Source organism: Scleropages formosus, chromosome 7, assembly GCF_900964775.1.
Source record: "Scleropages formosus chromosome 7, fSclFor1.1, whole genome shotgun sequence".
NCBI lineage: Eukaryota > Metazoa > Chordata > Actinopteri > Osteoglossiformes > Osteoglossidae > Scleropages > Scleropages formosus.
In genome coordinates this window covers 19,916,340-19,943,582 of record NC_041812.1, presented here as the reverse complement: position 1 = coordinate 19,943,582, position 27,243 = coordinate 19,916,340, and the positions used below count along the sequence as shown (strand labels likewise).

The 27,243-nt window shown below is 46.0% G+C and overlaps 1 protein-coding gene across 2 annotated transcripts in view; it reads right to left on the bottom strand.

The window, feature by feature from the left end:
* The window catches only part of LOC108918964 (hydrocephalus-inducing protein homolog), a 34,955-nt gene that overhangs the window by 3,532 nt on the left and 4,180 nt on the right, over window positions 1–27,243 (bottom strand). The window contains exons 5-60 of one of the 2 annotated variants that reach the window (XM_029253676.1): window positions 25,873–25,974; window positions 24,726–24,882; window positions 24,183–24,392; window positions 23,748–23,885; window positions 23,397–23,571; window positions 23,074–23,183; window positions 22,641–22,774; window positions 22,206–22,342; window positions 21,821–21,948; window positions 21,464–21,658; window positions 20,968–21,117; window positions 20,384–20,623; window positions 20,133–20,259; window positions 19,658–19,822; window positions 19,332–19,508; window positions 19,063–19,236; window positions 18,584–18,702; window positions 18,075–18,194; window positions 17,686–17,869; window positions 17,439–17,574; window positions 16,870–17,032; window positions 16,191–16,403; window positions 15,518–15,988; window positions 14,697–14,924; window positions 14,380–14,552; window positions 13,664–13,846; window positions 13,445–13,564; window positions 13,019–13,178; window positions 12,655–12,827; window positions 12,135–12,333; window positions 11,521–11,641; window positions 11,196–11,295; window positions 10,736–10,904; window positions 10,119–10,360; window positions 9,820–9,934; window positions 9,451–9,655; window positions 8,939–9,174; window positions 8,517–8,668; window positions 7,970–8,165; window positions 7,335–7,443; window positions 6,741–6,980; window positions 6,085–6,449; window positions 5,748–5,908; window positions 5,537–5,631; window positions 4,963–5,188; window positions 4,392–4,613; window positions 4,095–4,221; window positions 3,804–3,969; window positions 3,194–3,341; window positions 2,748–2,955; window positions 2,188–2,409; window positions 1,822–1,991; window positions 1,376–1,574; window positions 1,097–1,255; window positions 678–958; window positions 28–247 (exon numbers count right to left, since the gene is read on the bottom strand). In XM_029253676.1, coding sequence (XP_029109509.1) covers window positions 28–247; window positions 678–958; window positions 1,097–1,255; window positions 1,376–1,574; window positions 1,822–1,991; window positions 2,188–2,409; window positions 2,748–2,955; window positions 3,194–3,341; window positions 3,804–3,969; window positions 4,095–4,221; window positions 4,392–4,613; window positions 4,963–5,188; window positions 5,537–5,631; window positions 5,748–5,908; window positions 6,085–6,449; window positions 6,741–6,980; window positions 7,335–7,443; window positions 7,970–8,165; window positions 8,517–8,668; window positions 8,939–9,174; window positions 9,451–9,655; window positions 9,820–9,934; window positions 10,119–10,360; window positions 10,736–10,904; window positions 11,196–11,295; window positions 11,521–11,641; window positions 12,135–12,333; window positions 12,655–12,827; window positions 13,019–13,178; window positions 13,445–13,564; window positions 13,664–13,846; window positions 14,380–14,552; window positions 14,697–14,924; window positions 15,518–15,988; window positions 16,191–16,403; window positions 16,870–17,032; window positions 17,439–17,574; window positions 17,686–17,869; window positions 18,075–18,194; window positions 18,584–18,702; window positions 19,063–19,236; window positions 19,332–19,508; window positions 19,658–19,822; window positions 20,133–20,259; window positions 20,384–20,623; window positions 20,968–21,117; window positions 21,464–21,658; window positions 21,821–21,948; window positions 22,206–22,342; window positions 22,641–22,774; window positions 23,074–23,183; window positions 23,397–23,571; window positions 23,748–23,885; window positions 24,183–24,392; window positions 24,726–24,882; window positions 25,873–25,974 — 10,015 coding nt within the window. Of the gene's footprint in view, window positions 1–27; window positions 248–677; window positions 959–1,096; window positions 1,256–1,375; window positions 1,575–1,821; window positions 1,992–2,187; window positions 2,410–2,747; window positions 2,956–3,193; window positions 3,342–3,803; window positions 3,970–4,094; window positions 4,222–4,391; window positions 4,614–4,962; window positions 5,189–5,536; window positions 5,632–5,747; window positions 5,909–6,084; window positions 6,450–6,740; window positions 6,981–7,334; window positions 7,444–7,969; window positions 8,166–8,516; window positions 8,669–8,938; window positions 9,175–9,450; window positions 9,656–9,819; window positions 9,935–10,118; window positions 10,361–10,735; window positions 10,905–11,195; window positions 11,296–11,520; window positions 11,642–12,134; window positions 12,334–12,654; window positions 12,828–13,018; window positions 13,179–13,444; window positions 13,565–13,663; window positions 13,847–14,379; window positions 14,553–14,696; window positions 14,925–15,517; window positions 15,989–16,190; window positions 16,404–16,869; window positions 17,033–17,438; window positions 17,575–17,685; window positions 17,870–18,074; window positions 18,195–18,583; window positions 18,703–19,062; window positions 19,237–19,331; window positions 19,509–19,657; window positions 19,823–20,132; window positions 20,260–20,383; window positions 20,624–20,967; window positions 21,118–21,463; window positions 21,659–21,820; window positions 21,949–22,205; window positions 22,343–22,640; window positions 22,775–23,073; window positions 23,184–23,396; window positions 23,572–23,747; window positions 23,886–24,182; window positions 24,393–24,725; window positions 24,883–25,872; window positions 25,975–27,243 lie in introns of those variants that run through there. The other variant, XM_029253677.1, reaches the window with a different exon arrangement.

Sequence of the window (27,243 nt, the reverse complement as noted above, 5' to 3'; positions counted from 1 at the left end):
AGGTTCGTTGTGAAATTGGCAACCTACCTCCTTGGTGACGAGGGGCATGACACAGGACCCTGACACAGTGAGCCTGATGGGCTTGGCGCCCTCGATGGTGCAGGGAACATTTTCGTAGCGAATATCCTGGCTCAGTTCCACTGGGGAAAAGGTCACGTCAAATGGGATTACCATTCCAGGGCAGATGTACCCCTCTGTTGGACTTATGGAGAAGTCAGGGGAAAATTTCTTTGTATCCCACTTGAACCTGAGAGCAGAGAGCGAGAGAGAGAGAGAGAGAGAGAGAGAGAGAGAGAGAGACTGGAATCATTAAATTGTCTTGCAGAGCTTTTAACATCGACTCGGTTTATTTGATAGACTGAGGTGACGTAAAATAAATGTCTTCCATTCTGCTACTGTCTGTAACTGGATGTGGTCCATATGTATTTCAGTAGTAAACAAAGGAGAATGTGTTTATATGTGTGAGATCAAAGGGCGACGGAGTGTGAACAAGTTTGTGGAAGAACACGAAGTGCATGTGCGGGGTGTGCCTGTGCGAGTGGGCTTGTGAATTGTGTGTGAATTTGTGTGTGTGTACATAGGATTGAAAGTAAGAGCATAAGCGCATGTGTAAGAGTCTGGGCATATGTGTGTGCATGTGTGTGCATGTGTGGGTGTGTGTGAAAGAGAGACTCTACCTCGCTCCCATGTCTCCCGTATTACTCATGACAACACGGCGACTAGCTTGTCCACCCTTGGCCACAGCCCCAAAAGGCAGGCAGGTCTGGTCAAGCATCACCTCCACGCCATGGCAGCAGCCCTGCAGCACCAGCAGGGGGCACACTGTCCCCAGGCACTCCAACTGCAGCTCTTCCCTAAACGGGGCCATGTGCTGCTTTGGGGAGAACAGCAGCTCCAACAAGCAGCGCCCCCCACTGGCCTTCAGCGTTACCTCACCAGTTGGGCTCACTGAGAACACCTAGAGATAGAGAGCACCAAGCTGTTACTTCGGAGATTCTCTGAACTTCCCCACGTTTAGTCACCCTCAGACACTTTGGATAACAGATGCTGTGGTGCTGCGACGCAAATAATAAGAAAAACGGGGGGCCCACAACACCTTGGGGTCCAGCAGTGTGTGCACAGACGGGCTGAAAAGCAGGCAGACGGTCAGTGGTGCGGGGCTGTTGTTCACCACAGGGACCACTGTCTTGGTCCTCTGGCCAATCTGGAGAGCCCCCAGGTTCACCACCTTCTGTTTGGGGTTTTCCACTTCGATCTGAGAGGAAAGGACACAGAGGAGAGTCACGGGTCATTCAGACAAGGGATTAACAGCAAAGGCAGACGTCTCTTTCGGACTCACTCCTGGATTTCAGAGCACAGTTTAATGTCGACATACCTTCATTTTGATGCCCTGACCCAGGATCTCCACCACCTGCCTGGTGCACTCGTTGATCTCGAAGACGATCTTCTCCTTGTAGTGCATGACTTTTCGTGCGTAAAATGTGATCGGGACCTCCGCTGCTCCACCGGGGGGCAACATTTCGGGCTGGAAGCCCACCTCCAAGTGTGCTGTGTTGTGAAACAGGCATCCCAGGCTACAAAGGACACATGACACCTCCACATCAGAGCTTAAAAAAAATCTTTTTACACACCTTTATAAATTTAAGCGAAGCCTCAGTTTATTCAGCATGCCTGGAATACGGAACTGAATCAGTCAGACAGGTTCATTAAATTAAAAGGCTGCAGAAGACACAAGGGGGGGGGGGTGTTTTAACCGTTTTGCCATCTAACCCTGTAATCGTGTTAACACCCCTGTAATGCAGACCAGCCCTGTTGAGATACCTCAGTGTCTGTTTGCCCCTGTTGGAGATAACCAGCGTCTGTGAGGGAGGCACCATGCCAGCACTGTATAGGAAGCTCATCCCAAAATTATGCTTGAGGAAGGAGAAATGCACACTGGGGGCCACAGCGCAGCCTGAGAAGGAGCAGCTGAACGTTGGCCCGTTCTTCACCTGCAGAAAGCAAAAGGCAAAAAGCATTTTGCGGAGTCACACATCTGGATACTTGAGCGATCAGGTTGACTATCCTGCTCAAGGGTGTTACGGTCGTTCCTTCTATCAGGACCAGAACCGGCAAACTCGAAGACATAAGACTGTGCATTTAATCACTACGCCGCTGCTGCCCACTGGCTCCACTCCAGCCACTCACGCTAAGGGAAAGGATGACATCCTTGATCACACACTTCTTCAGTGGCAAGAAGGTCACGGTGCACTGGCTCTGCTGACCCACAGGCACGCAGTCCCTCACGGGGTCCACCTGCAGGTGGCGCTGAAACTCTGGTGGGCCCAGCAGCTCATACTGCACATCCAGGCAGAACTTGCATGGGTTCGACAGCAGGAATTGGCACAAGGATCGGTCACTCAGCTCCACCTGTCCAGAAATGAGGTTTAGAAATAACGCGCAGTTCTGTGGATATATGACAGTAGTATGAAAGTAAATAATGGTTTACACTTCATGTCAAAATTCCAGGCATGCTGGATAAACTGAGGCTTTACTTAGTTTCTAGTTTCTTACTTACTTCGTTTCAGACAGAACATATTTTCATTTTATTTTTATGTGTTACATATCCAGATTGCCCATCAGATAATGGTGCCTAAGCCTGCTGTCACTGACAGTCATGCCTATTAGGAAATACGCTCTTCCAGAGCTATGTATCGTCAGATGCTAGGAGACCGCAAAGTCCTGAGGGTACAGCTCGTTTTACCCACCTGCTTGAAGTCAACCTGGTGGGTGATCCCTGGGCTCAGCTCAGTGATGTCCCCATCTGGACCCTGGCATTGCACACAAGCACTCAGGCTGTGGCATTCTGCCTTCACATTCAGGGTCAGTGGCTGCATCTTGCTCCTCACATCACACACCAGGCTGAAGGACACTGTGCCCTCTTGGTTGGGAGTGAAGGAGATGGTCACAGGGAACCTGGGCCAAAAACAGTGGAGATGTGTAGCCTGCGTTGTCACATCAAACAATTTGACACAAGTTTTACAAGACAAGACTGATTTTTTTCTGCCAGGGTTTAGATGTGGGACACGAGGTGGTCAGCTCTAAGGATTGTTTCTACACCAGGCTTCCATAATGTAAATGGTAAACTTGAAGCCCCCGCTCAAGGCAGATGATTCATGACTAGCAGAGGTACCTCAGGATCCCTTTGGTTTACCTTTCGTGGGGTCTCACGGTGCCCACCAGAGTGTCCAGCTCCAGGCTGTCAAGGAAGGCCTCTGCGTGACGGGAAGTTTCACGGATGGAGAAACGGTAAGGAATGTCTTCCCCGTTCACTATGTACACCATCTCCTGGATTCTGCGACCTGCAGACATCAAACTTTGTATCATGAATGAAATATATATTGTCCAAGAGATGGCATTTTCTTCTTTTTTGTGATGCTGTTAACATTACTCTTCTAAATACAAAAAGACATTAGGTTTTCTGTGCTCATTCACGTGTAAAGAATTCAAAAGTTTCATGAAATACACGGTGAATGTAGGTAAGGTGTCACCAGATTTATTTATCAGATGCTGATCCATCAGGACTTAAAACGTTTTCAGTTGTGAGATCCAGTTACACACTAAAGCAGATACCAAATTACATATGGTACATAATTTCAAGAGGGAACTGTGAAGAAATTAGAGCAGGTAATTTTTCTTTTTCATGTTCCAGCTAAACAACTGCGTCATCGCCACACAGCACAGTGAAAATATCCATTGCTTAAAGAGTGGTGAGGAAATACTATATGGAATTTATTACTACAAAATATGGGAGTTGTGCCTACCCACAAGCAGGCTGCCCAGGTTGAGATGGACACGATCCATGTACACCTTAGGCTCACTGGCAATGCCCGCAAGCAGGAATGGAACTGAGATGCCTTGCTCTGGAATCAGGAAGGTCCAGAAGGACTCTACCATGTCAAGGTCGTGGGCTTGAAACTCAAAGGTGACCTAGATGGAAGACATACCATGGACTGGTAATCTATGAAGACTTTGAACAGAACTGATGTTCATTGACTCTTAAACACACACACACACACACACACACACACACACACACACACACACACAAACACCTCTGCTTTTTTTCCAGGCTGAATGGAACCCTTGGGGGTGATGCACTTGAAGGAGGTCTCTCCCAAGTCCTCACACCTCCACACGAAGGAGTAGGGCTTGCTGGTTGGGTTCACCATGCTGAAGGTCCTGTACAAGGGAGAAAATAAGAGTACGTGACAATGTATAATGTCAAAGTAAGAATTAGGAGATTGGCTGATGTGTGTATGTATGCCATTTCCAGGTCATGGTAAGCAACTGTGTTGGTGAGAAGATGCATCCCACAATGCATCCTGGTAGTGCACAGGGAAATCAAATACCTTGGGACAGAGGTACCGATGCCCACGGCGGTAAACTCAATGACCCTAGTGCTGGGGTCCAATGTGGCCTTGGTAGGGGCCCCATAGGAGCCACGCATGTCTGGGTTGCGCCTGCCGGCACTGAGATAGTCGGAGTCCTCCAGGTGAAAGTGGCAGTAGGGAAGCAGGCTGCGACCGCTCACCGCCATGGTGGGGCCCTGCTCCTCTTTCAGGTTGGGGATGCTACAGGGAGTGGGAAGAAGAAGAAAAGCCCCTTCTGAACAGACAGACACACACCCGGCTCAGTGCACACAAACCTGGACCCATGTGTGGTACACGTGGGAATCATACTGGGAGACTGGAGGTATATAACATGACACCACATAAATTAAACACTGAAGACTTTTTCTTCTTACTGCAGTACTTTCAGAAGCAATATAAAGTACTGGCTGAGAGAACAAAATGCTGCGTAATATTACACATCCACATCGAGCTTAAAATATTTTAACTAACACACATGCTTCAACAGTTTAAATGAGTCTAATTTCCTGGCCGCCTTCACGTGGATCCCAATCTTCACGGTGAGTCTAACCTGCACATCAGGCGACCTTCATACTCAGCCACCTCCAGAGGGGAGAACTTGATGTGGAAAGTCAGGCTGTCCCCAGGGTTAATGTTCCCAGTGCTGGGCTCCACAGAGAACGGGGGAAGCTCGGGATCTCCCATAAGTAGGTTAGACACACTCCCCAAAGCAGTAGCTGGTCTAGGAGCTGTCCTGCTCTCCTGGCGTGAGCGCGGGGTTACAGGCTGCGATGTCGCTAAAGCCAAAATTGGAAAAAAGACTTAGTTTTGTTAAGTTCGTTACTCTGGTCTAATGAAAGAAAAATAATTCTTACATTTGTTTGGTTACATTTGTTATTCTGGTCTGGTCAACAGAAAAAGAATTATTTCATCAGAATAAATGTTCCTCATTACACAACAGTTAAAGCATTTCAGGATTTCTGACCTAGTTTATCGTGTTCCGGTTCCGTCTTAAACCTCCTCCTCAGTAAGACTCCCACCACCCTGTGACTACTCAGCACATTACATCCACTGCAACGTGCAAGAGAATTAACACGAGTCGCAGTTGCCCTGGACCTCGGGCTTTTCTACGATCTCACAGGTACCTTTGCAAGTGAAGCTGTTGTTCATTCCTAACCGCTCCATTAGTACCTGCCAGGAGAATTCCAACTGTACGCTCCCCGAGTTCTGTATCTGGAACCTACGAGACACACACAAAAAAAAAACCACAATGTGGAAGGAACCCTGTTTTGAATGCATCATCGGCATCGTGATTTTTACCACAAGTACTTATTGCACACAACACAGCGCACTCACTGGTACACTCTCGTCTGGTACAACAATGTGTCTTTGAAGCAAATATTCTCTGCCTTGCACGTGAACTTGGCGTAGTCACACACAGCGCTGACCCGGAGCTCCAGTTCCCTGGATGAGTTCTCCACCACGGAATGGGCTGGTTCTGGGTCTGGCTCAATTACCTGGGCAAGTTAAAGGGGCCGGAAAAAGTTTGGAAAAAAAAATGTCATGTCCTTTTCCATTCATTTGTTGTGATATATTTAAATTTCCCCATTTAACGTAATGTACATAGTACAGTTGTTCTAAACAAGGTAAGACTAGATAGAAAGTGTTTTTGCAGCCCCGCCTGTAAACTCGCCTTTTTCTTGCTTGGTCGAGGTGTGGCGACCTGTTTCCCAGCATCAACCCATTTTACGGTTCTCAGTCGGTCATCCCAGTCCGGCACCTGGTCGACAGGCTGCTGGAAGACCACCCGACACAACTTGCACTTCACCAGCTGGGCATTAAGGACCACGGGCTGCTCTGAGCACAAGGTTACTGTCACATCCTTGGAGCAGCCTGCATGAAGGTGGCCCACCCTGGGGAAGAACCGGAGCTGTGGACCATCAGGGGGCCATTCGAACCGAAGTACATCAGAGCTGCTGTGGTTGGTCATGGTGAATGTGTCCTGGTAAGGCCTAGCCACGTGGCAGTCTCCAAGGTGCAGGATGTCGGACCTGAGTCCTGCAAAAAATTACAGCTGGTAACATGTTGCTAGGAACATGAACTTTTAACTGCAAGACTCTATGCTGAAGTCTGAAAAGTGCCTCGACTGTTGCATCTTTGAAAAACGTTCTTAACCTCAAGTGTTCCTGTATAGGTTCAAAGTTCTGATAAAACCGCAACTTGCTTCAGACCCCAGTAATGGTAAGACAAAAAAACACTCTCAAAGGAAACCAGAAATTTGTTCAAAAGGACAAAGTTTTGTCACACTGAGAAGACCCGAGACTTTCAAAGCCCGCTGTGCTCTCTCACCCTCTACCGTGGTACCGCTGTCCTCTGCGTGGGCTTTGCCGCCGATGTTGTCCAGTGTTACGACATCTCGGTACCCCTCCCCCACCAGCTGTACAACTGTCTCCTCGTATTGATTGTCCGTCACCAGGAGGCGCACTTGAGCCTCAAAAACCTGCTCTGCCATAGGCCGGAACTCCATGTGGATCTCCACTTGCTGACCCACGGTGAGACATAGAGTGGTTTCGTGTTCCACTTTTCTCTCTGTAGAAGATAAAGGATTATTGAATGGTATTTTTTAATTAGTCAGTTCAGCAAACTTTAAGAATTGGTTTATTTTTCTGGTCAAATACTTTTAAATACTATACAATTTCCCAGTGTAATGTAAGGCGGTAGAATCTAAGGGCGGCATATGTCCGACATGTGTCTGACTGTGTTTCTTCTCCAAAGAAGAATATTACTGCACAAATAGAAAAAAGCTTCTTTGTTGACAGAATTCAGAATTTAAAGAATTCAGTGACTGTCCATTTATCAGCATGTTAATAAAATAGATAAAATAAACACCAGCAAATCTAGTAAATGAGTCATTGAAAACAGATGTTCTTTGAGGTGTGCTACCTGCATCACTCTCGCTCTCCGTACGGGGGGGAGACACAGAGCTGCTCACAGTTCCTGATGCTTCCTTCAATGTGAACACACCTGTCTGGTCCAGCAGATCAATGTTTATCTGTTGACAAGGGATGATGGCTTTGTGCATGAAAATTTTAACACCATCTTGCAATGAGAAGTACTTCAACTCAGGCAACGTCCATTCACTTTCAGTCACCCTTTGGCAGGGCGAACCGAAGGCAGTGCTAAGAAACATTAAGTGTTGAGGGCACAGTCTTGAGTCTTCAGGAAAATCATGCACTAAGGTGACAGACAGACAGACACACTGCCTGAAACCGCTTATCCCAAGTGGGGTCACGGCAAGCTGGAGCCTAACCCGGCAACATATGACGCAAGGCTGGAGAGGGAGGGGACACACCCAGGACAGGACGCCAGTCCATCAGAAGGCACCCCAAGGGGGACTCGAACCCCAGACCCACCACAGAGCAGGGACAGGCCAAGCCCACTGCGCCACCGCACCCCCTCTGCATGTGATACTATGTACACCAAATCTTACACCCTTGAGGAAGGAAAAGCACGATGCTTGCACGTGGCCATAGTCGTACTAAATTTATAGCACTCTAGATGAGACAACATGACCCCACCTGTGCTGGAACAGTTCCATCGTTCTTCAGTACGAGGGCCAGGACCTGACTTTGGCCTACAAGCAGGCGCTTGAACTGCAGCAGTGGGTTCCCCCGAGGGGTCCTCAGCAGTGGTCGTAGAACTGCCGCGCGGGGCAGGTTCCCGTCCCCCGCCAGCTCAAATGCTAGAGCCTTTGTCTTGGCCACTGGAACCCAACTGTGAAGTACAATGAATCATGAGTATGATTTGTGTGACTTGAACTCACACACACACACACACACACACACACACACACACACACACTTTAAGGCACCCACATGCTGACTGATACAAGCAGTAACATCAAAAACACACAAGGCCTTAATCCTTGCAAACCATTTATATCTCAGAAACGCACATAATGAAGCCTGAGAGACACAAGACGAAAGTATTACAAACAAGCAACTTAGTGCTGACTGAACTCTGTTGAATCACAGACACACAACTGTAAAGTGACACAGTCAATTTAGGCAACGGTAATAGCAAGCTGGAAGAGCAAGCAGTAATGTAACAGTTCCATTCACTGACCTCACACATCCTTCCAACGTGACCTCAAAAATGGCACTGTACGTCTGCATGCTCTGAGGGGCGAAGACAACCTCCACGAAGGTGTGTGAGTGGCTGGGAATGCACACGCGGGCAGGCGTCACCTCAAACGCATCACCGGCACGCACGGACATCTGGAACGGTCCAGCATTTGTCCATCACATGTTTCCTCATAAATCCTTTCATGGTTTTCGCAATGACTCACACTTTAATGCAATGAATAAGAAATTGACATTTCTCGAGTTGAAGCCAAAAACAAGAAAAAAAACATAAGTAAGCTGACAAAGTTTTTACAATTTTACTCTTTTCAAATGCTGTCAAACCTACAGAATATATTTTCAAACACTTCTACAGGACCTGATGTTTTTTGAGAAAAGGTCAGATAAATATGCAAACACCCATACCTTGGTGGGAACAGACTTGATTGCCAGACTCAACTCGCATGGCACCTTCCCTGGGTTGGTGATGCGGAAGCGGGCCTTTGCGGGGCGACCCACCAGTACGTTGTTGAAGACAAACTTATTTTCGTCCTGGATGTAGATGCCCAGAGCATCCTTAAACGGCTCACAGCTCAGCAGGTTGCTGTTCTTGCAGATGTGGTGCTCCTCGAAGATAGAGGCAATGTCTTTGTGCAGTATTCCTGTTTGTGGGTATGACACAGTCATGGATGGGACAGTCTGGATAGGAACTGTCACGGTGTCTCTCTCAATTCAAGGATGTGCGCTGAGCAAGGTTGTTGAATCATTGGGTGTGCTATCTAGTAAAGTACACACCATACCATTCCTTTGGTGAACTCGTGTGACACAAGTGAATTAACCAAAGGTGAAAATGGAAAAGAACAGAGCTATGACAAATGCAGGTACACATGAACTAAGTGGCATAGAAGCATCTTTGACCTTCAAAGTCTTTCACACACCTGGCATGCAGACTTCAGCTGCTAGTCGACAAGGGATGCCATTAGGGTGGTCAGTAGGGTCACGGTCAGTGATGTCTACTGCCAGGCATTCCTCCCAGCTGCCCAACTGATCAGCCGCGCATTCCACAGTGACGGCCTGGTGGGCACCTGGTACCAGGATGCCAAATCCAGGGGATAGAGAGAACACACCCATGGTGAGGCGAGCCTAGAGGATGCGATAACAGAACATGAAGACAGTAATGTTAAGAGTTTCAACTTCTATATTGTGTGTTCATATAGCATCCAATAACATGAGGATAACTGTGACCCGCAACCAATGGGGTGGAAGGTAAAATATTCTGCCTTGTGATTACCCTGTACTTCCCCTACCTGTGTGGGCTGGCCCACATCCTTCTGTATGGACTCAGTGCGATGTATTTTACTTCCAGTGACGGTCTTGGTTGAGTGGCTCTCCCGTGAACGACTGCGTTTGACCACCCCACCACTATTAGTGAAAGAGAGAGAGCGAGAAAGAGAGCAGAAAGACACTGTATGAAAAAGTACTGAAGGACAGTTCTGAGCTTTAATTTGGATGCTGGGTCAAGTACATTCAGTGACAGACAGATCATTGGCACTACAGAATGGTCATTTTAGGAAGGCAATGTGCGTCATCAGCAAACATATCATACCCTTTCCTTTGGACAGACAGTGGCATATCCTTAGACATCCTGGAAATGTTGAAACGCATCTCAAATTCACCGCAGTTCTCAATGGTGAAGGTGTAGGACTTGCGGCTCCCACAGACCAAGGGGCCAAAGTTAATATCAGTGGAGGGCTGGATGCTGTACTTAGTGAAAAGGGACTGGATAGACACTTTGATGGGCATGAGTCCGATGATTTCACCCCCGGCTGTGATATTTGGTTCAATCACCTGAATGGGAGATGAACATCATTGATTTTTGTCCATAGAGAGCCTCATAAAGACGTATTACAGTACGCAATGTCAATACGAGTAGTGTCAATTAAATAGTAAAAGTGCAACCTCCACAGACTTCTTGATTTATTGTACATACTTTGAGTCACAGAAACTGAAAGAAATAGGGTTTATAAAGAAAAAGTATAACTGTTATTTACACCAAAGAGCATTTCAAAAGGTACAATTAAGCAGAAAGGGTATATATATTATGGATCTGCTCCTAATTCTTCATTTGGGGTGAATGTTGTAATAGTTCCTGCAAATTAAAGTAATGAAATTCCAGGAATGCTGGATACTGCCAGAAATGTAGGGAAACTGGAGTCTCCTGACCTGCAGTAATATGATCGGCTGTTCTTTGATGCAGATTTCCTTGTCATGGTGGAAGACAAACTGCACATTGGTGGGGCGATCACTGGGGTGGAGGGAGCCCTTTGGAGGCATGATCGTGAAAAGGGAGTTCAAATCAGGTATAGTCTGGTCCGTGGGGTCCAGAACAAACCTGGTTTGGGGTGTAGGTGGGAAAATGAGAGGATATGATGCTGAAAAAGAATTATCCAGGTCAGAACCCTAAGAGAAGAGTCACTGAGAGAAAGAGAAATGCCATCAACCTATACAATGCTCTAATGGGTTTTACTTTTTAAAATCAGACAGCTCTAAACAGGTTGAAAATGCATTACTTTAATCATGATTTATCACAAAAGTTTACATTATAATCATATAACCACCATTCCAATTCTTACCTCTTCCTTTGACATCACACTGTATATATGATAATAGGACTAAAACTCACTTGAAAACTACTTCATATTTTCCTTTATTTTTCAGGGTCAGAGAAAGCTTAACTTCTTCTGAGACTTTGACTGTCCCAAAGTCAAGTGCACCATCAGATTCTGCAGATGAAATACACTCAGTCAAGACTAATCAAGGGGGTCAACATGCTATCCAGTAGCTCATTTCTGAATGTTGATGAAAGAACTGAGTCATTTTTTAACTGTCTATATAAAAAAAGAATCTCTTATGGGCTGATTGGACATTTCAAGGCAATACATTAATAGGGTGTTAATAATGTTAAAATTAAACAAAGTTGCATCAATACAATTTTCAGAAATTATTACTCTGAGAGCTTAGGCTGGTTCCCTTGGGGAATGTAATATCAAAAGCGACATCGTAGGCCTCGGCCAGGACCTGGATGTTCTCTGTGTGGACGATGCCCAGGATGTTTTCTGAATCCAACACCTGATACACACACATAAAAATACAGCCAGACACCACTGAAAGAGATACTGTCATTTATTATCATGGGGCAGTTCCTTTATTTTGGTATTCTGGTTTTAGGTTTTTAAATTGTATTATAAATCATATCATTCATGTACTTTCAGTTTACAAAACTGTATTTTAGTTTCAAGGGGGTGCTGTGGAACAGCGGGCTTGGCTGGGTCCCACTCTCTGGTGGGTCTGGGTTTCGAGTCCAGCTTGTGGTGCCTTATGAGGGATTGGTGTCCCGTCCTGGGTGTGTGCCCTCCCCCTCCAGCCTTGTACCCTGTGTTGCTGGGTTAGGCTCCGGTTTGCCGCCACCGTGCTTTAGACAAGCAGTTTCAGCATATGTGTGTGTGTTTTAGTTTTATATGTCCTTTTACTATTCACTATTTTGTTACCTAAGTCATTCATTTGGTGAAAAATTCACTACATAAACCTTTGAGCCTGTGTGATTTTCTTCCCGGCACTTTACCTCTAGGCGAATGGCCTTCTTCATTATGACAGGTCGCGTGGCACGGAAGTGCACTTGTAGGTTGTACTCAGCCTGAGGTAGGATAACCCCTTGGTCCTGGGAAACACCAAACTCTTCCCCTAGTGAATCTAACAAGCTCAGCCTCCATGCCACTGGTAGTAGGGTGCTGTTCCTCAGGCACAGAGTTTTAGTGACCCTCCTAAAATGGGGAAAGCAGCAGGGAGTGGTGAAGAATAGATTATGAAGAAAGGATGTTAAATTCAACAACAGCAGAAAAAGGTAAAAGGACATGAAGGTGAGAAAAGTGAAAGAGCCGGACAGCAAAAATAGTAGGTAGAGGATAAGGTATGAGAAGCGGGTTTGTAAAGAAAAATAATACCTAGAAAAAAATCTAACTGAAATTAATTATAAATGACATTTCTTAGGTATTTTGTAACATGGATTAAATAAGATAAGTTCAAAACAGAGGAGTTTCTCAACCATTTGCTACTGCAGCTGTGTGGTGAGGCATCAGCCAGACCTGTTAAGGAGGACTTTGTCAAAGTGAAGCTGCTTGCGATCCAACTCCAGCTCAGGGCGGACCCCCTGGCAGGAGAAGCGGATAACAATGGATTCGGGGTTTTCTTTCACACAGCAGATCACGCTGTCCTCAACCAGCCCAGGGGAGGTGGGATATGCCCACACAGTCAGCTCCTGGCAGGGGTTAAAATGACAATAAGGGGTTGGGGACCTGGGATGAGCAGCAGGAGAAAGCAGTGAGGATTATACATGTGAACAAAGCATCATGGCTCTGGAATCGAAGGTGCTGACCCTTTCGTGAAACCTCATGCCTGGGTGAGTCAAATATTTTCACAACTGTATTTCTCCCATAAAAATCCTAGTACCTGTCTCTCATTTGGTTTGAGGGTCATACTGGACGGGTCCAGCATGAAAGTCATGGCCTTGGTATCATTCTTGAAGCAGAAGTGGACTTCAGTATCTATTGGGGAGTTGTTGTGAATGACCAGTGCCACCCCATTTTCGGGATACTTCCTTTCCTTGTACCTGTGCAACACAATCATCAGGTGAACCAACCCCACATAACAACTGAATTCTCTGACGCACCTAAAGCAAATATCAGGTCAACTTGCAGACAGCAAAAGTATGCCGAACAAAAAATGATTTCCATTTAGACAGAAATTTTAACTTGTAATGCTTTGATGAGTTTTGACTTTCTGGTATATTTAAGAACATTGCTCATCTTCTGTGCATTCAAGAAAATACAGACCTACCTCAGGCCAATGTATAATCACACTGGTAACACACTTTACCTGTCTCGGTTCTTCCCACAAAGCAAAGGGCCGAAATCATACACTCCAGTGCTGATAATGTAGGTCTTTGGGAGGCTGTTTTCTGGAAACAAGGCCTTTCGACAGTGTGTAAACATGGTCCTGTGATAGAGAGTAAAAGGGTTGTCAGCTCTTTACATTATTTCATTAATAAAAATGATGGCAAATTGAAATACAGCCCTGAGGAAGGGCAATACTCACTTGTAGTCCTGACTAATGGATGGATAGGCACAGACCCCTTTGCAGACAAGCTGATAGTGCCTCTTGGTGCCCATCACCTCAAAATTGAGAGTCTGTTCAAACTTGCCCAGCAAGAGTGAGTGGAACCAAATCTTAAGAGTTACCTGGCCATTAGGAGGGACAATCCAGCGGAAAGTAGTCAGCCTGTAAGGAACACAGACCTCAGAAATAAATAAGAACTAAAGACTGTGGGTGACATGCAAGTGATGAGCAATATTAAATGAAAAATCTGAAGAAAAGTACTGCTTACTTCCGGTTACATTGCAAAAAAAGTTGTGCTTACTGTGTTCCTTATTCCATATCGCTGACATTTTTCTCTAAAGCAACTTGAATTGTTTGATTTGTATTCTAAGCTACTTATAATTGGAGCTAAACACTTCCTCTATCTGTTGACCATGGTTTTGTCACTCTGGAGAATTTTGGTCCACTTCTCCTGGCTGGACTGCTTTACTTACATTTACATTTACATTCATGCATTTAGCAGACGCTTTTGTCCAAAGCGACGTACATCTCAGCAAAAGTACAATTATGTACCATTACATTATGTACCTCAGCAACATTTTCAGGTTTTTGAGCATGAAGAGCTCTTTACAGGTGTGGATATCTGTAGAATCCCTTTTCTAGGTATTTTGGGTGATATACTACAACAAAGGCAGTAGTAAAAACACAACTCTCACTTCTGGCTCCGCTCCAGTTGGGACTCTGTGTCAGACATAGCGGTCACAGTACTGAGTGGTGGTGACTCAGTGCCCCGTTTGCCTTTTTTGCCAGTTCTCCGCTTCTCCTTCTGACTCTCCTTCCCTGCATCAGCCTTCTTCCCCCTGCCTTTTGAGGATGGGACCTGATCCTCCTGTACACGGGACCTCCTTCAGTTGTTCAAATTTGTTTGATCAACTTTTACAGCTCATAGATACAGCTGAAGTGGTGCTCTGCATTCTATACCTTGGGCACCTTTTGTTCGCTGGAATTAAGACGTACAGAATTTTAGATTTACCTTCGGCATTTTGGACAGAGAGGCTGGGAAAGAGGTAGAGCCCAGCAGATCCATATCCTCCCTGATCCCCTCTCCAGGCTCCTCTGCTGCTGGCACCATGAATGTAAAGCAGCCTGTCAGCTGTTGGTCACTGAGAACGGGCCGTTTCTGAGGGTACGGGACCACGGAGAAAATAGTAGGAGGAGGGATGGGAGGGCCTTTGGGCCCCAGTCCTAGCTCATCCAGGACCTTGAGGAAAAGTAAAGATGATTATCACTCACAATCCAGCACATTCCACAGTCCTTGGAATACACACACACACATCTTCAGAACCGCTCATCCCATACGGGGTCACGGGGAACCGGAGCCTACCCGGCAACACAGGGCGTAAGGCCGGAGGGGGAAGGGGACACACCCAGGACGGGACGCCAGTCCGCCGCAAGGCACCCCAAGCGGGACTCGAACCCCAGACCCACTGGAGAGGAGGACTGTGGTCCAACCCACTGCGCCACCGCACCCCCTCCTTGGAATACATTAAATGTCAATACTATTTACTGGCCACTTTTATCAATTAGGATTTTAATGATCTCTTTTTTGTTCAGGGCGTATACAGCATACTAGACTTTTCAACTCCCACAAAGTGGAACCATACTTGTTATGAGAAAACATAATAGTTAAGATAAAAATGTTTTTCAAAATGTACACTTTTACATGAACCCTTGCATCTTTACAGTACAATGGACCTAAGCAGTTCACCAACAAGTCCATAGAATTTTTTATTTATTTATTGTTACGCCGTCAAATGGCATAATGCTGTTGTACTGTTTCTTGACAAGAGGCACCTCTTCAACGGTGGGCAGTTTTCCAGTCTGCAGGATCTCTGTTCCGCTGGAATGGTCCCTCCCACTGACAGGCAATAGGAGGTAAGGCACCTTCTCAGGTAATGCCTCCTTCTCAGCTCCCTCAAGAGCATCGCCTCCTGTCACAGTTAACTCAGTGCTCCCGGTGAGTGGTGCCAGTTTGGGGTCGGTACTATCCATCCTGAACTTCTCCTTCTCCAGTCGCTCCCGCTCCTTCTCCACCTTCTCCTTCTCACGCTCTTTCTTGGCCCTCTTCCCAGATGGTACCTGCCTTTCAGGTACAGCTGGAGTTGTGTCTTCTCCTTCTAGGAGCAGCTCCTCCGGAAGAAGCGCCTGTAGCAGCTGCCCTTGTGTCCGGTTCCAGTACTCCACAATGTGACGGACCAGGGCTTGGTTCTGCTCATACTCTTGGAAGCGAGCCTGCAACAGCTTGGCACTCTCACTGCATTGGCCCTAGTGCAAGGGAGGTGAGGAACATTTATAAAATAATACAGAGATCAGCCAGGTCATGACCTTTACATTAAGGCTCTAAATGCCTCACATTTCCTTTTGATACAGAAGCACCAAACAAGTCAGAATGTCTGAAAGGCCCATTGTTGGTCAGTCTGCTGCAAAATAACTCTAAGAGGAAATAGAGACACTGTATTAGTCTCACCAGCTCTCTGTCTGGATCTTCACTGGACATCAGCAGCTCCTCCTGCCCTGCTCCCTTCCCCTCTTTGGGCTTTCTCTTGTTACCGTCCTCTGGCTCTCTGGCACCCTCTTCCAGGGATTCTTTTGGCTCCTTGCTATCCGCACTGAACGGCATCTTCTTTACCTCCTTGAGGGGAAGGTCCAACTTACTTTCAGATTTCAGGGCAGTGGCTGACTGTATGGAACACACATATCACTTCAGAGGGCAATGGGGAAAAACGCATATATTCCAACATTGTGTGAATCTATTTACTTCCCCTTTTATTTAGAACAATGTTTTTTATGGTGGATTCTCAGGAAAGATGACCTTTTCCATACTTTCCCAATCACTATTCTTTATAGTAATCTCTACATGCTGTCATTTCCCACCTTGATTTCACATATTTAATTATGCTGGGAAACTGACAATGCTTAACATAAATACATCCTGAATTTTAATTTAAGCTGATTTGTAAAGTGTGAGCTAAATATGAGGTGATAGCTACGACAGCAGAGTCTCGTGTGATTTCGTATCAGTGACCCTGCAATGGCTAGTCTTTACTCCGTAATACGGGCCCACTGTGCAACACTTCTGGGCTGCAATTCTAAAGGGAATACTGACTAATGCACAGGGCTTCCTGAGCACTCTCTTGCACTCTGACCTGTTTTCCTCCTAGCTGACTCTTCTTTCCAGGCGCATCTTCTTTTTGTGGCTCCTTTCTCACCTTCTTGTTCTTCTTCTTAACATCCTCTTCTTCCCTCAGCCTTTCCTGCTCCTCTTGGCACCTGCGTTCCTCCTGCTCTCGCTCCATCCGCTCCTGCTCTCTAAAAACCGAGTGTGATTAACACTCATAATGCACATTGATCTTTAAACCCTTAGATGGTGTGCGCAGTTTTGTACCTTTGTAGAACACACACAGGTTTTATTCTCATGGCCTCAACATTCACTCAGGTTCATGTATCATGAGAATCTTTTGTCATAAGAGGAGCGCAAACAACATGGAATGTACAGGAAACATATAACAAATGTTTCTACACAACATTTGCTGTGTAGAAAAATCCAACCCATGGTGTCTGAACACATTGTTTATGGTTCCTTTGACATTCCCAAATTCATGCCTCCTTTGACATTCCCAAATTCATGCCTACGTTGACCAGTCAAAGTTTCATCAAATTTGTGCCACGTATTTATTACCCCACTGGGTCCTCCCGATTCAGGAACAGACATTACTTGTGCTTTTTCAGGTCCTCCAGGTGTTTAAGGGCAAAGCGCTTTTTTTCTTCTTCTGGTAAGGCATCATATTCTTCCTCATCCATCTCCTGCAACCGCATCCTCTCCATTTCCTCAATCTCCCTCTGTTGGTTTTCTGAGAAAGAGGGTGATCAAGGTGAGCCATGGCGATTTCTGAATGGTTTTCCTCTCCCTCAGCACTATGGTCTTCCTCCTCCTTCTGTCTCCACATGGACATCTTCCTTACCTTCTGCCTCCCTCTGAGCTTTCTCCTTGGCTTGGAAAGCTTCAAAAGTCTGCACCAGGTTGATTACATAAATGAAGCATCGGTTGTTGAAGGCCTTGAGGACAGCTTGCAGGGCTTTGGCCGGAGAATGGCTGTACACCGTGTCCAGTCCATCAATGACCACCCCACAATGGCAGTCACTCAGCTGCAAAGATAGGGCAGATTGGGCTGGGGAATCACAGATGCAATGACTACAACTTACTATCAGAGCTCAGTCAGTCTACAGAGGTACTGACCTGTTGTCAGTCACGTATTGACTCCCTTAGCTACATTGTGTCTCATTCAAACCCTGTCTCAACCATAGCCTGTTATCACTTAAACAGCCTATCTGACCTGTCACCTAGTCTCACCTGCAGCCTGTCTGTGAGGATGTCCACCAGCAGCTCTTCTGGCAGCACGCAGCTCACCAGGCCGAGGTCCCCTGTCGAGCTCCCACTCAGTTGCTTGGGGACTTGGCCGGGTGGGAGGCCCTGACCGAAACAAAGGAAAACTGTTGATGATGTTTGTCATGCTGTCACAAAGGGGACATCACAGCAGTGCATAAAACTAGACTGTGGAATAAGGTAACACACGTATACATACACACACTAAGAAGTCATTCTGAATGACAAAAAATGCTGCATGCTAAATGAATACTAAATGCAAACACAATACTGCACAGCTACGGACAAAGACTTAATAGCACATTATGGGAGAATGGGAAAAGGAATGCTGCCAAGCTTTAATTAATCTAAGAACATCATTTTTCAATGTTACGCCCACAGTCCCCCCCCAAAATCAATGATTTTGACTCCTGTATCAGTGTCGAGGTGGTAGATGTGTAATGTAGATATGCAAAACTGTGCTTTCAAGGACTCACCTGTGAGGCCATAGCGGGCTGGGTCTCATCACCCTCAGCACTGTCCCTCACCAGGACGTCCACACCGAGGGCATCATCAGCGGTGCCCAACGGCACTGTCATCTCAGGGGCATCCTGGGCTGCAAAGGGCGGTACATAAAGATGATGCAGAAACCCGAAGCTGATTATGTAAATATGCTGAGTTAGAAGATCAAGCACTAAATTAATCTTCATACAAGTTACATGAATTTCTGCAGAGCAAAAGGATAGCAGTGTATAAATAAATTTAAAAACAGACATGGGTAAAGCTTTACTTTAAGGAAAACTTCAGATTAAATATATTTCCTAAACAAAAGAATGCTCATGTTTCCATTTGCTTTTTCAAAGGCCTACAAACTGGTCAGTCCAAGTTTCAAAATTTCTTTGCATCTAAGAGCTATTGGGCCCTCAGCTAAGTCGAGCCTCACGGACACATCATCAAGTTGCTCAGTAGGCCTCACCAGCCTCCTCTAGCCTCCTCTGAGAATGTTCCAGAGTTGCCTTGGCACACAGCTCCTTCGCCCGCAGCGCAGCTGTGCTCTCCCCACTGGTGACCGCCTCCAGCACCACGGCATCGATGTTCAAACACGCAGCCCCATAATACTTTGCCAATGTCACCGACGTCTCAGTCTTACCTGTTCAAAGTGTCATATCAACAAATATGCTGTGAATTAATGTAAACCCTCTTCACGTGTAATTTAAACCTTTTTGTATTAAAATAGGAATGTACCAGAAAGTGGTGCCCCGTGCACAATGATAGCAATGCCTTTGCGATTTTGGACAGCTTGCCCCCCAGGCAAGAGGTCAGTGCCCATATAGCGGGCAATGGCCCTGGCAACAGGGTCGATCTCCAGCTCGCCCACAGAGATGGTCCCTCCGCTGTCATCTTGATCCTCTGCTTGATCCTCTGTTTTTGCAAGCACATAAAACGTGAAGCGTTTGGAGAATACACATCACTGATGGCGTGAGCTTAGCCCTCAGTAACAGAAGTGTGCCAGTGACCTGTCTCTGGTAGGTGTCTGTTTATTACTCAGTGGATTTGTCATTGGACTGTACCTCCGCTCGATGACTGACCCTTGGTCTCCTTCCTGTCATCTTCTGACTGGCTGCCCAAGGGCAGGGGCTGTGCCATCACCTCAGCCTGCAGCGAGGCTATGGCCTTCTCCTCGGCCTCAAGAGTCTCTCTCTCCTTGAGAGATTTCATCTCCGCCACATGCAAATCTGCAACCATCATTTACTGTCCATTGGATGCAAGAAATGCTTGTATTCACCGTGCAAAATTATAACCTTAAGGCTGCCAGCTCCGATTACGGCCCATCAGTGGACCATTTCGTGTCACCCATGAGCAAAATACTAAACACCAGAATTGCACAAGTCAACATGTCCAGCAGACATAAATGGACCAAGACTGTAGATTGAATAAAACTATTGCCGAAGTAAAAAAGCATAATGTTGCAGGTCAGAAACTCTGAGTGAGACAAATAGGCCCCTACTTCCCTGCGTCTGGCCAATTGCCCTGATCTGGACCTACCCTCCTGCTCCTGTGCACTCTGCTTCTTGTAGTAGTCCAGCAGTTCTGGGGGCAGCGTCTCCCCCGGGGCACGTGGGGGCAACAGCAGAATGTTCTTGGCATCATAGCCTTTCATCATGCACAGGATCTAAGGAAAAGCAGACAACACTCTTACTGGTACCTGTGTGACAAAAGCTGCCATTCTAACGCGATATGTAGGAAAAGTGTGTTATTAGTTTGACGTCGCTGTGTTTCCGACTCCATCACTTTACCTTTTCCTCTTCCAGGTACTGTTTGTCAAATTCCAGGGAGTAGAACTCAACAGGGAAGGAGCAGGGGTTTCGGACCAGCACCTCTCCCTCCTCGCCTCTGCTGTAGGGCAGGATGGGCGCCAGCTCCAGCACCGAAGAGGAGAACTCCAGCTGCGGCTCCTCTCCTTGCCCCTGGGCCAGCAGAAGGACACGCTGGGAACTCTGCGCAACCGAGAGCACCAGTGGCTGGCTGTAGGTTTTCTGGAGGGAATAGGTGAGGGACACTTGCTGTTACACACCAACAGTAACTGGCTTTTGCCCCCAGTGTCCAGTAGTGAGGGTGACAGAGAACTTTAAGATGCTTGTGTGATGGAGTCGCATTAACAGAAGGATATTTTACACCCCATCAACAGGACTGAGACATCTGCACTGAAGAATATGGGGGCAATTACAGCACCAAGCTGAAGAACAAGGTAATGTTGGGTTGGAAATGAGGAGATCCAACTAAACACATGGTGTGGCTGAAGAAAGTGCAGGGGGTGGAGCAATTTTACACAGACTAAAACATGGTAAACAAGAGCACGAAAAGCAGCCTGCAGCCTTACCCCTTCGGCAGGGGTGAATTTCACCTGCACATTGACCCTTTCTCCAGGCAGCAGCACCCCAGAGGGAGGTAGAATTTCGAACACAATAGGAACGGGCTTTCGCTCCTGCCACATTCTCCGTCGGATATGGAGGGGCACATGCTTGTCAATCTGCTCAAGATGACAAAAGGGTAACTCGGGTGAGCTCATACTAAGGCTTTGTAAAGGGCACCTGTGCAGATTTCTGTCCATGAAAAAATAACAGAAGCAATAACAGTATGATGCATTCATTAATCTGATACAAAACTAATTGTAGGAGTAAACTCATGAACTGCCCTATTCAGCTGAAGTTTAGTTCAACACATTGCAACAAAGCAGTCAGCTAATGCACAAATATGGCCCCCATCTTAGCATAACCGCAAATCTTGAAGTTCAAAGTGGGTTTTGATATTGTGCATTAATATAAACATTTTTCCCTTTAGTATTTAACTGTAAGAGGCAGTGTTTTGACCCTTACCTTCTTCTTAGCCTGCTGCTCTTCAGAAATGGTCCACTCGCTGGGCACTGACTCCGGGTTCAACAGCTGGACAGTGACCACCTTACACAAGCCACACTGGATGGTGCCAAACTGCAGAGTATCTGTGGAGACGCTGAGCGAGGGCATGGTAACTGTTGCACGCAGACGCACCTGCACCACTGGCCCACCCACGATCTGTCAGTAAAAAAATACAGAAAAGGGGCCTTTGCCTGGTGCACTTCTGCAAGTGGTTTTTGCCTGGTGACTTTCTTGCAATTACATTAAGCGTAAGAACAATTTCTGATGTTTAAGCCACAAAAAACCTTCAAGGTTGTCTGTCCTGAGACATTACCCTACCCGGATGGGAAAGAGACTGACAGCTTCCCCAAGGTCCAGACTGGCCCCACGGGGGTCAAACTTCACTTCGAATGTCTCTGTCTCACCGCTTGGCAAGTTTTTCACTTTGTCCAACTCTGTGCTGAACCCTTCAGAGTAAATTGGAAAGAAAAGATGAGTGTGAGAGGAGCATTCTATGAAAACAAACTGAAATGAATTAGATTTTTTTTTTTAATTTAAGTGTCACATGAGTAAGGGGACATAAATATCATTAACATTAGTGCTTATTTTCTCTGTTTGCTGTTACATTCCAGCCCTAGCGAGTCAGATACTCTGACTACGTGGAGGAGGGTCAACAGATAGCAATGAAGGACCCAATTTAGCCAGCAGATGCAGATGAATTCACCTGAGCAAGCAAGGTGGCGTTGGTCAGCCCAGAAGGACACGGGCAATGGCCCTGTGTTAGTGACTTTCACAGTGTGGGTCTGCACACTGTTGCGGATCACATAGCCAAAGTCCAGCATGTACTCAGGCAGCACGAGTCTAAGCAGGGGACGTTAGACAAGCATAGTCAGGCAACACAAACATGAACACAGGACACCAAAACCAAAGCTATGCTCAGCTGCATCAATTATTGATTAAAGCGAGTTACAGTAACTACTAAACATTACTGTAGGGCTACTCAGAACAATTGTATTGGTTTATTTTGGGTACTATAACTGTGGCATTTGCCTTTCCTTGAACAATCAACCAAGGACACCTTGATAAATCTATTATTCAAAACCAACACCGTGTGTTTCCATACTAGAAGTTCTTAGCGGAGCAGAATTTCTGGCTTTACCTGCTGATTTTCCTACAGTGCCCGTTGACCTTAGGTGTAGATGTATCCCCGCAGGCCGCAGGGCTGGCCAGTGGGCCCTCTGTGACTTTCTTCACCAGCAGCCTCTCCATCTCCATCTGCAGCAGGGTGTCATACTACCACAAAGGAAGAGGACAGAAGGAAAGGAGACACACCACAAGATATCACACTTCCTCTGTATGTATTTGTAGTAATTGTAATCTGACTCAAAATGACTCAGGGAGTCTCGGGAGTCTCACTACAAATACATGTCCAGCTTAATCATATGAGAGACAAAACATCAAAATCTGGGGGGAATCAAAATGACATAGGGGCAAACAACGGTAGTATTCCAGAATCAGGAGATCACTGTAATTGTCCACATGGTGGATCTAATGGTGAAAAAGATTCTCAGAAGACAGATAAGGGCACTCACTGTTGGGATATAGTTATCCGCGGAGAGATCTCCACCCCTCATCACTGGCCTTGTCTCCTTTTCCAGCAGCTCTCTTGCCTCTTGTAGGACTGAGGTGTACTTCTCCTCATCTGGGAGGAAGACAGAAAGACTGTTCCTAAAAGTAGTACACTGATTTTTAACTACCTAAGTTACTTTTTTAAGAATGATTGCACACGTCCTGGTTTAACGGACTTAGCACGGGCCTAGTAATGACATATTTCAATGTTTGGACCATTCAGGCTGAATGATGTTACCTCTCACTAAAGCCATAAGAAGGTCTAGCTTGTTGGGTTCAGTCTTACCCAGGCATCTGGGCAGGTCAAGGCAGATTCTTGGAAAAATACCCTCTCCTGTCAGGGTGATGCTCTCTGGCTCATAGTATGACACCTGAAGCTCAAAGCTTTTGTGGAAGACCTCAGGAACCCCTGGCAGGTAATACACTGCTAGTTTTTGTTCTTTGTTTGCCTCTATGTGGCCCTTTATAAAACAAAGAACAAGTGAAGAGAAGGCAGTGAGACACATAAAGTAACCCAAAGGAAAAAAGAACAAACCACAAAGGAGCAAAGTCCTCCTCATTTCAGTCAATACACTGGGTGTGTGTGAGCAATACGAGGCTTTGAGGACACTGTCTTTCCCTCAGCAAGATGGCTCACCGAGTTTGGGACAACAAGGGGCAGGCCAGCTGGGAGGCTGGTGGGGGACAGGCCTTCCAGTGTCTGCACACTGAAGTCAAAGCCAACCTTCCCTGTGTTTCTCAGGATGAGCTCAGTTTCAGCCACGCGGTCAAACAGCTGGGGGTTGAAGACAGACAGAGAGAGTCTGGTCAGAGCCTGGAATGCAACACACAATAAAAGTATTTAATGTGATAATTCAATTAGCACAAAGCAATATTTAAAACTCTTTAAATCCACAACTCCATCAATCATTTTCTATTGCAGCTTCCATCCACAACGTCCGGCAGAACAATACGAAAGCCAGAGCAACTTAGTACCTGTGTGAAAAAAGACAGAGAGAAATAAGAAAATACAGTAATTATGGATGAATGTGTATCAAGGGTAATGATTTCACAGCATGCTGAGCCACAGTACCTGCACCCCCAAGTCAATTTCCATCCTATCTAGGGTATATGTGACCTGTGAGGCCTCCCCCTTCAGGGCAATCTCATAAGTTGGTCCTTCTTCCACCTCACACAGGGCGAGAACCTGACCACTGATGTTGGCATGGCCATAGAAAGTGAAGCACACATGCTGGCTTTCGCCCGGCTGCAGCTCCCCAGACATCGGCAGGATATCAAACACCTGCACCAGGGGAGAGGTTGATATGATAGAGAGACAAAACATGAAAGCAGGAAAGAAAAGGCAGCCAAAGAGTGGGACAAAAAGGAGAAGGAAAAAATCTTGACAAAAACATTTGTGATTCTATTTCCACAATCAAATTTAATGGAGCACATTATAGGAAACATCCGTAAGCAGATGGTAACTAGGCAACGTCAAAAGATAGAAAGTAATCAAGAATGAAAAATGAGAGCAATAAGGAAATTTAGACCTCAGCCAGTGCAGTTAGTGAATATTGAGCAGAACTCTGGATGACAGGCTCTATAGCCATGTCTGAGAGCTCATATGATGCTGTACCTCCTCCACACCTAGACTGGAGCGCTCTTTGCGTGTTTGAATGAAGTTGCTTTTGTGCTGCTTTGAGGGAGGCCCTTTTGAATCTTGCTGGTGAGGTGATGTCTGGGACCGTCTTTTTGAGTTTCCATGTTTTTGGTCAAACTGTCGGAGCCGCTGACTGAAATGAGCAGAAGCAGAAGAAATTAGGTGAAGTATGTCAAGAAACCAAACTGAGGTTCTTCATAACCTCAGCTCTGCTGAACCTGCTTATAACAGATGAGGACATTAAAAATATTTCTAAAGGGTCAAAAAATAAGGAATGTCAGTGCATAGTAGTGGCAGTTCTAACAAAGGAGCAAAGGAAGCTATAGAAAAACACTTATGACATGTCTGAATTTGCAACAAGCATCAGGGTGAAATTACTACAGTCATTCTATATAACCAGTCAAAAAGTTTCTCATCATCCAGCCTTTTGTCCCATTTGGGTTACGAGTCATCTGGAGTCTGGGCAAAAAGGTATCTGTGTTCCTTGTCTTAGTGATGACCAGATGAGGTCGGACTTCACATGATGCCCTAGAGATAAGGGAGGGCTGCATTGGGATTTATAGCAAGGGCAGGATCCACAGAAGAGAGTTTTAAGACCAGCCTGCACTCACATGTATGGTGATTAACTATCATAAATAATTTATACTACCGATGTCCAACCAGGCTTTGTGATAAAATGAAGCACACTGATGCCAAAAAAGGTGATTTAAATTTAAATGATATTTCCTATTTCCCTTGTTACACAAACAAGCCTAAGGAAAAAAAGAAATTCCAGGACAGGATGTCAATCCATCACAGGGCACCCCAAGTGACACCACCAGAGACCAGGACCCAGTCAAACCTACTGCGCCACCGCGCCACTGCGCCACCACCCCCGCCCTTACTGTGAATGGAAAGATTAATTGTTTAGTTTAGATGTGTTTAGTGCCTAGTTCTGGTGCCTTCATAAGACTGTAAAGTAGCAGGAAAACATTTATGTTACATTTATTCATTTAGCAGACACTTTTCTCCTCCATAGTGATGTACATGTCAGAGAAGAACACAAAGAGTGCATTACATCAGCAGAACATATCCTCAGGTTCAGTTCTTCAGGCAGGTGTGCATCCACATGATGGGTACAGACCTGTGAGGCTCCTTCTTGCCGTCTGCATTTCTCATCTCAGGCCTGTCCACCTTGGAGTCTGCCGGTGTCTGTTTCACTGAGGTATCTGCCTCCTGAGGGAAACTGGGTAGAATTTACCAACAGGGCATCAGTCCCTCAAACACAGTAAACGGTTTTGATCTTTTCAAATCAATTGACCAATTGGCAGAGCTATTGGTGTCTTGAGCCAAAAGAAACTCCTTCACCAAGAGGCAAGAACCTAAAAAGATGAATACCAGTGTTCGGTAGTTCAGCTGCAGTACCATCTGGGATGAGTTCTTTAGTCTAAACAGATCCTAGCGTACACTGAACAAAACCAAATATGACAAAACTCTAAAAGACAGTAAGTCTAACATCTTAAAGGTCTAGGCTGAAAGACAGTCTATTTAGTGGAGCAAAACTAATGCCAATAAATATCGGAGAAAACCTGAACCGAACCGATAAGGGTCAGGTGTGGTGATATTAATTAAATGGACTGTTTGAGGACAGGAGGTTGTCCCACTGAGGAGTTGGTGTGGGTTTGGGGAGAGGTTAAAACACAAAGTCGTTCACATATCCTTCATCATTACCGTGTTCATACAGAGAAGGGGTGGAACACAAGCCTCCCCAGTCTTCTTTAAGAAAGAGCTACGTGGTCAGCACTTACTTGTTGTCAGTGCGCAGTCTGGCGTTACATAAACTGAGCAAATGAACAGATTGACAGTGTGAATTCCTAATTGGGTAGCAGTCCTTCCTGCAGGAATACCTGCTTCTTTTACACCATCTGTTCAGTGCTGGAGCCACTTGAGTAAAAATGGTACCAACCAAACTGTACAGAAATACTATAAATCCTTTCCAGGACACAGAGAGTGGGGCTCTAGACTGAACTTTTCACTCCACACTACTGCTACTGGACTGTTACTTTAATGGGAAAAAATGTAGTTAGAATTTAAAAGTAGGAAAGCAAATATTTAAACAATTATGGGAATGTGGGTGTCTTATCAGAACAGTATGAATTCAGTCATTCATCATTTCATACAGAAGTACTCTGTCACAGACAGTGAATGTCCTGGTTACAGTGTAAATGTGTTAATGGTAAAAGTCAGAAAGGCAAATGTGGAGTAACACACACACACACACACTTTCCAGAACCACTTGTCCCATATGGGGTCACGGAGCCAATCCAGGAACACAGGACGTAAGGGGAGGGGAGACACGCAGGACGGGACGCCAGTCTGTCACAAAGCACCCCAAGTGGGACTCAAACCCCAGACCCACCGGAGAGCAGGACTGCGGTCCAACCCACTGCACCACCGCACCCCCCACAGGTGGAGTAACATTTACTGGAAATTAAGTTTCATTAGATGTGTGAGA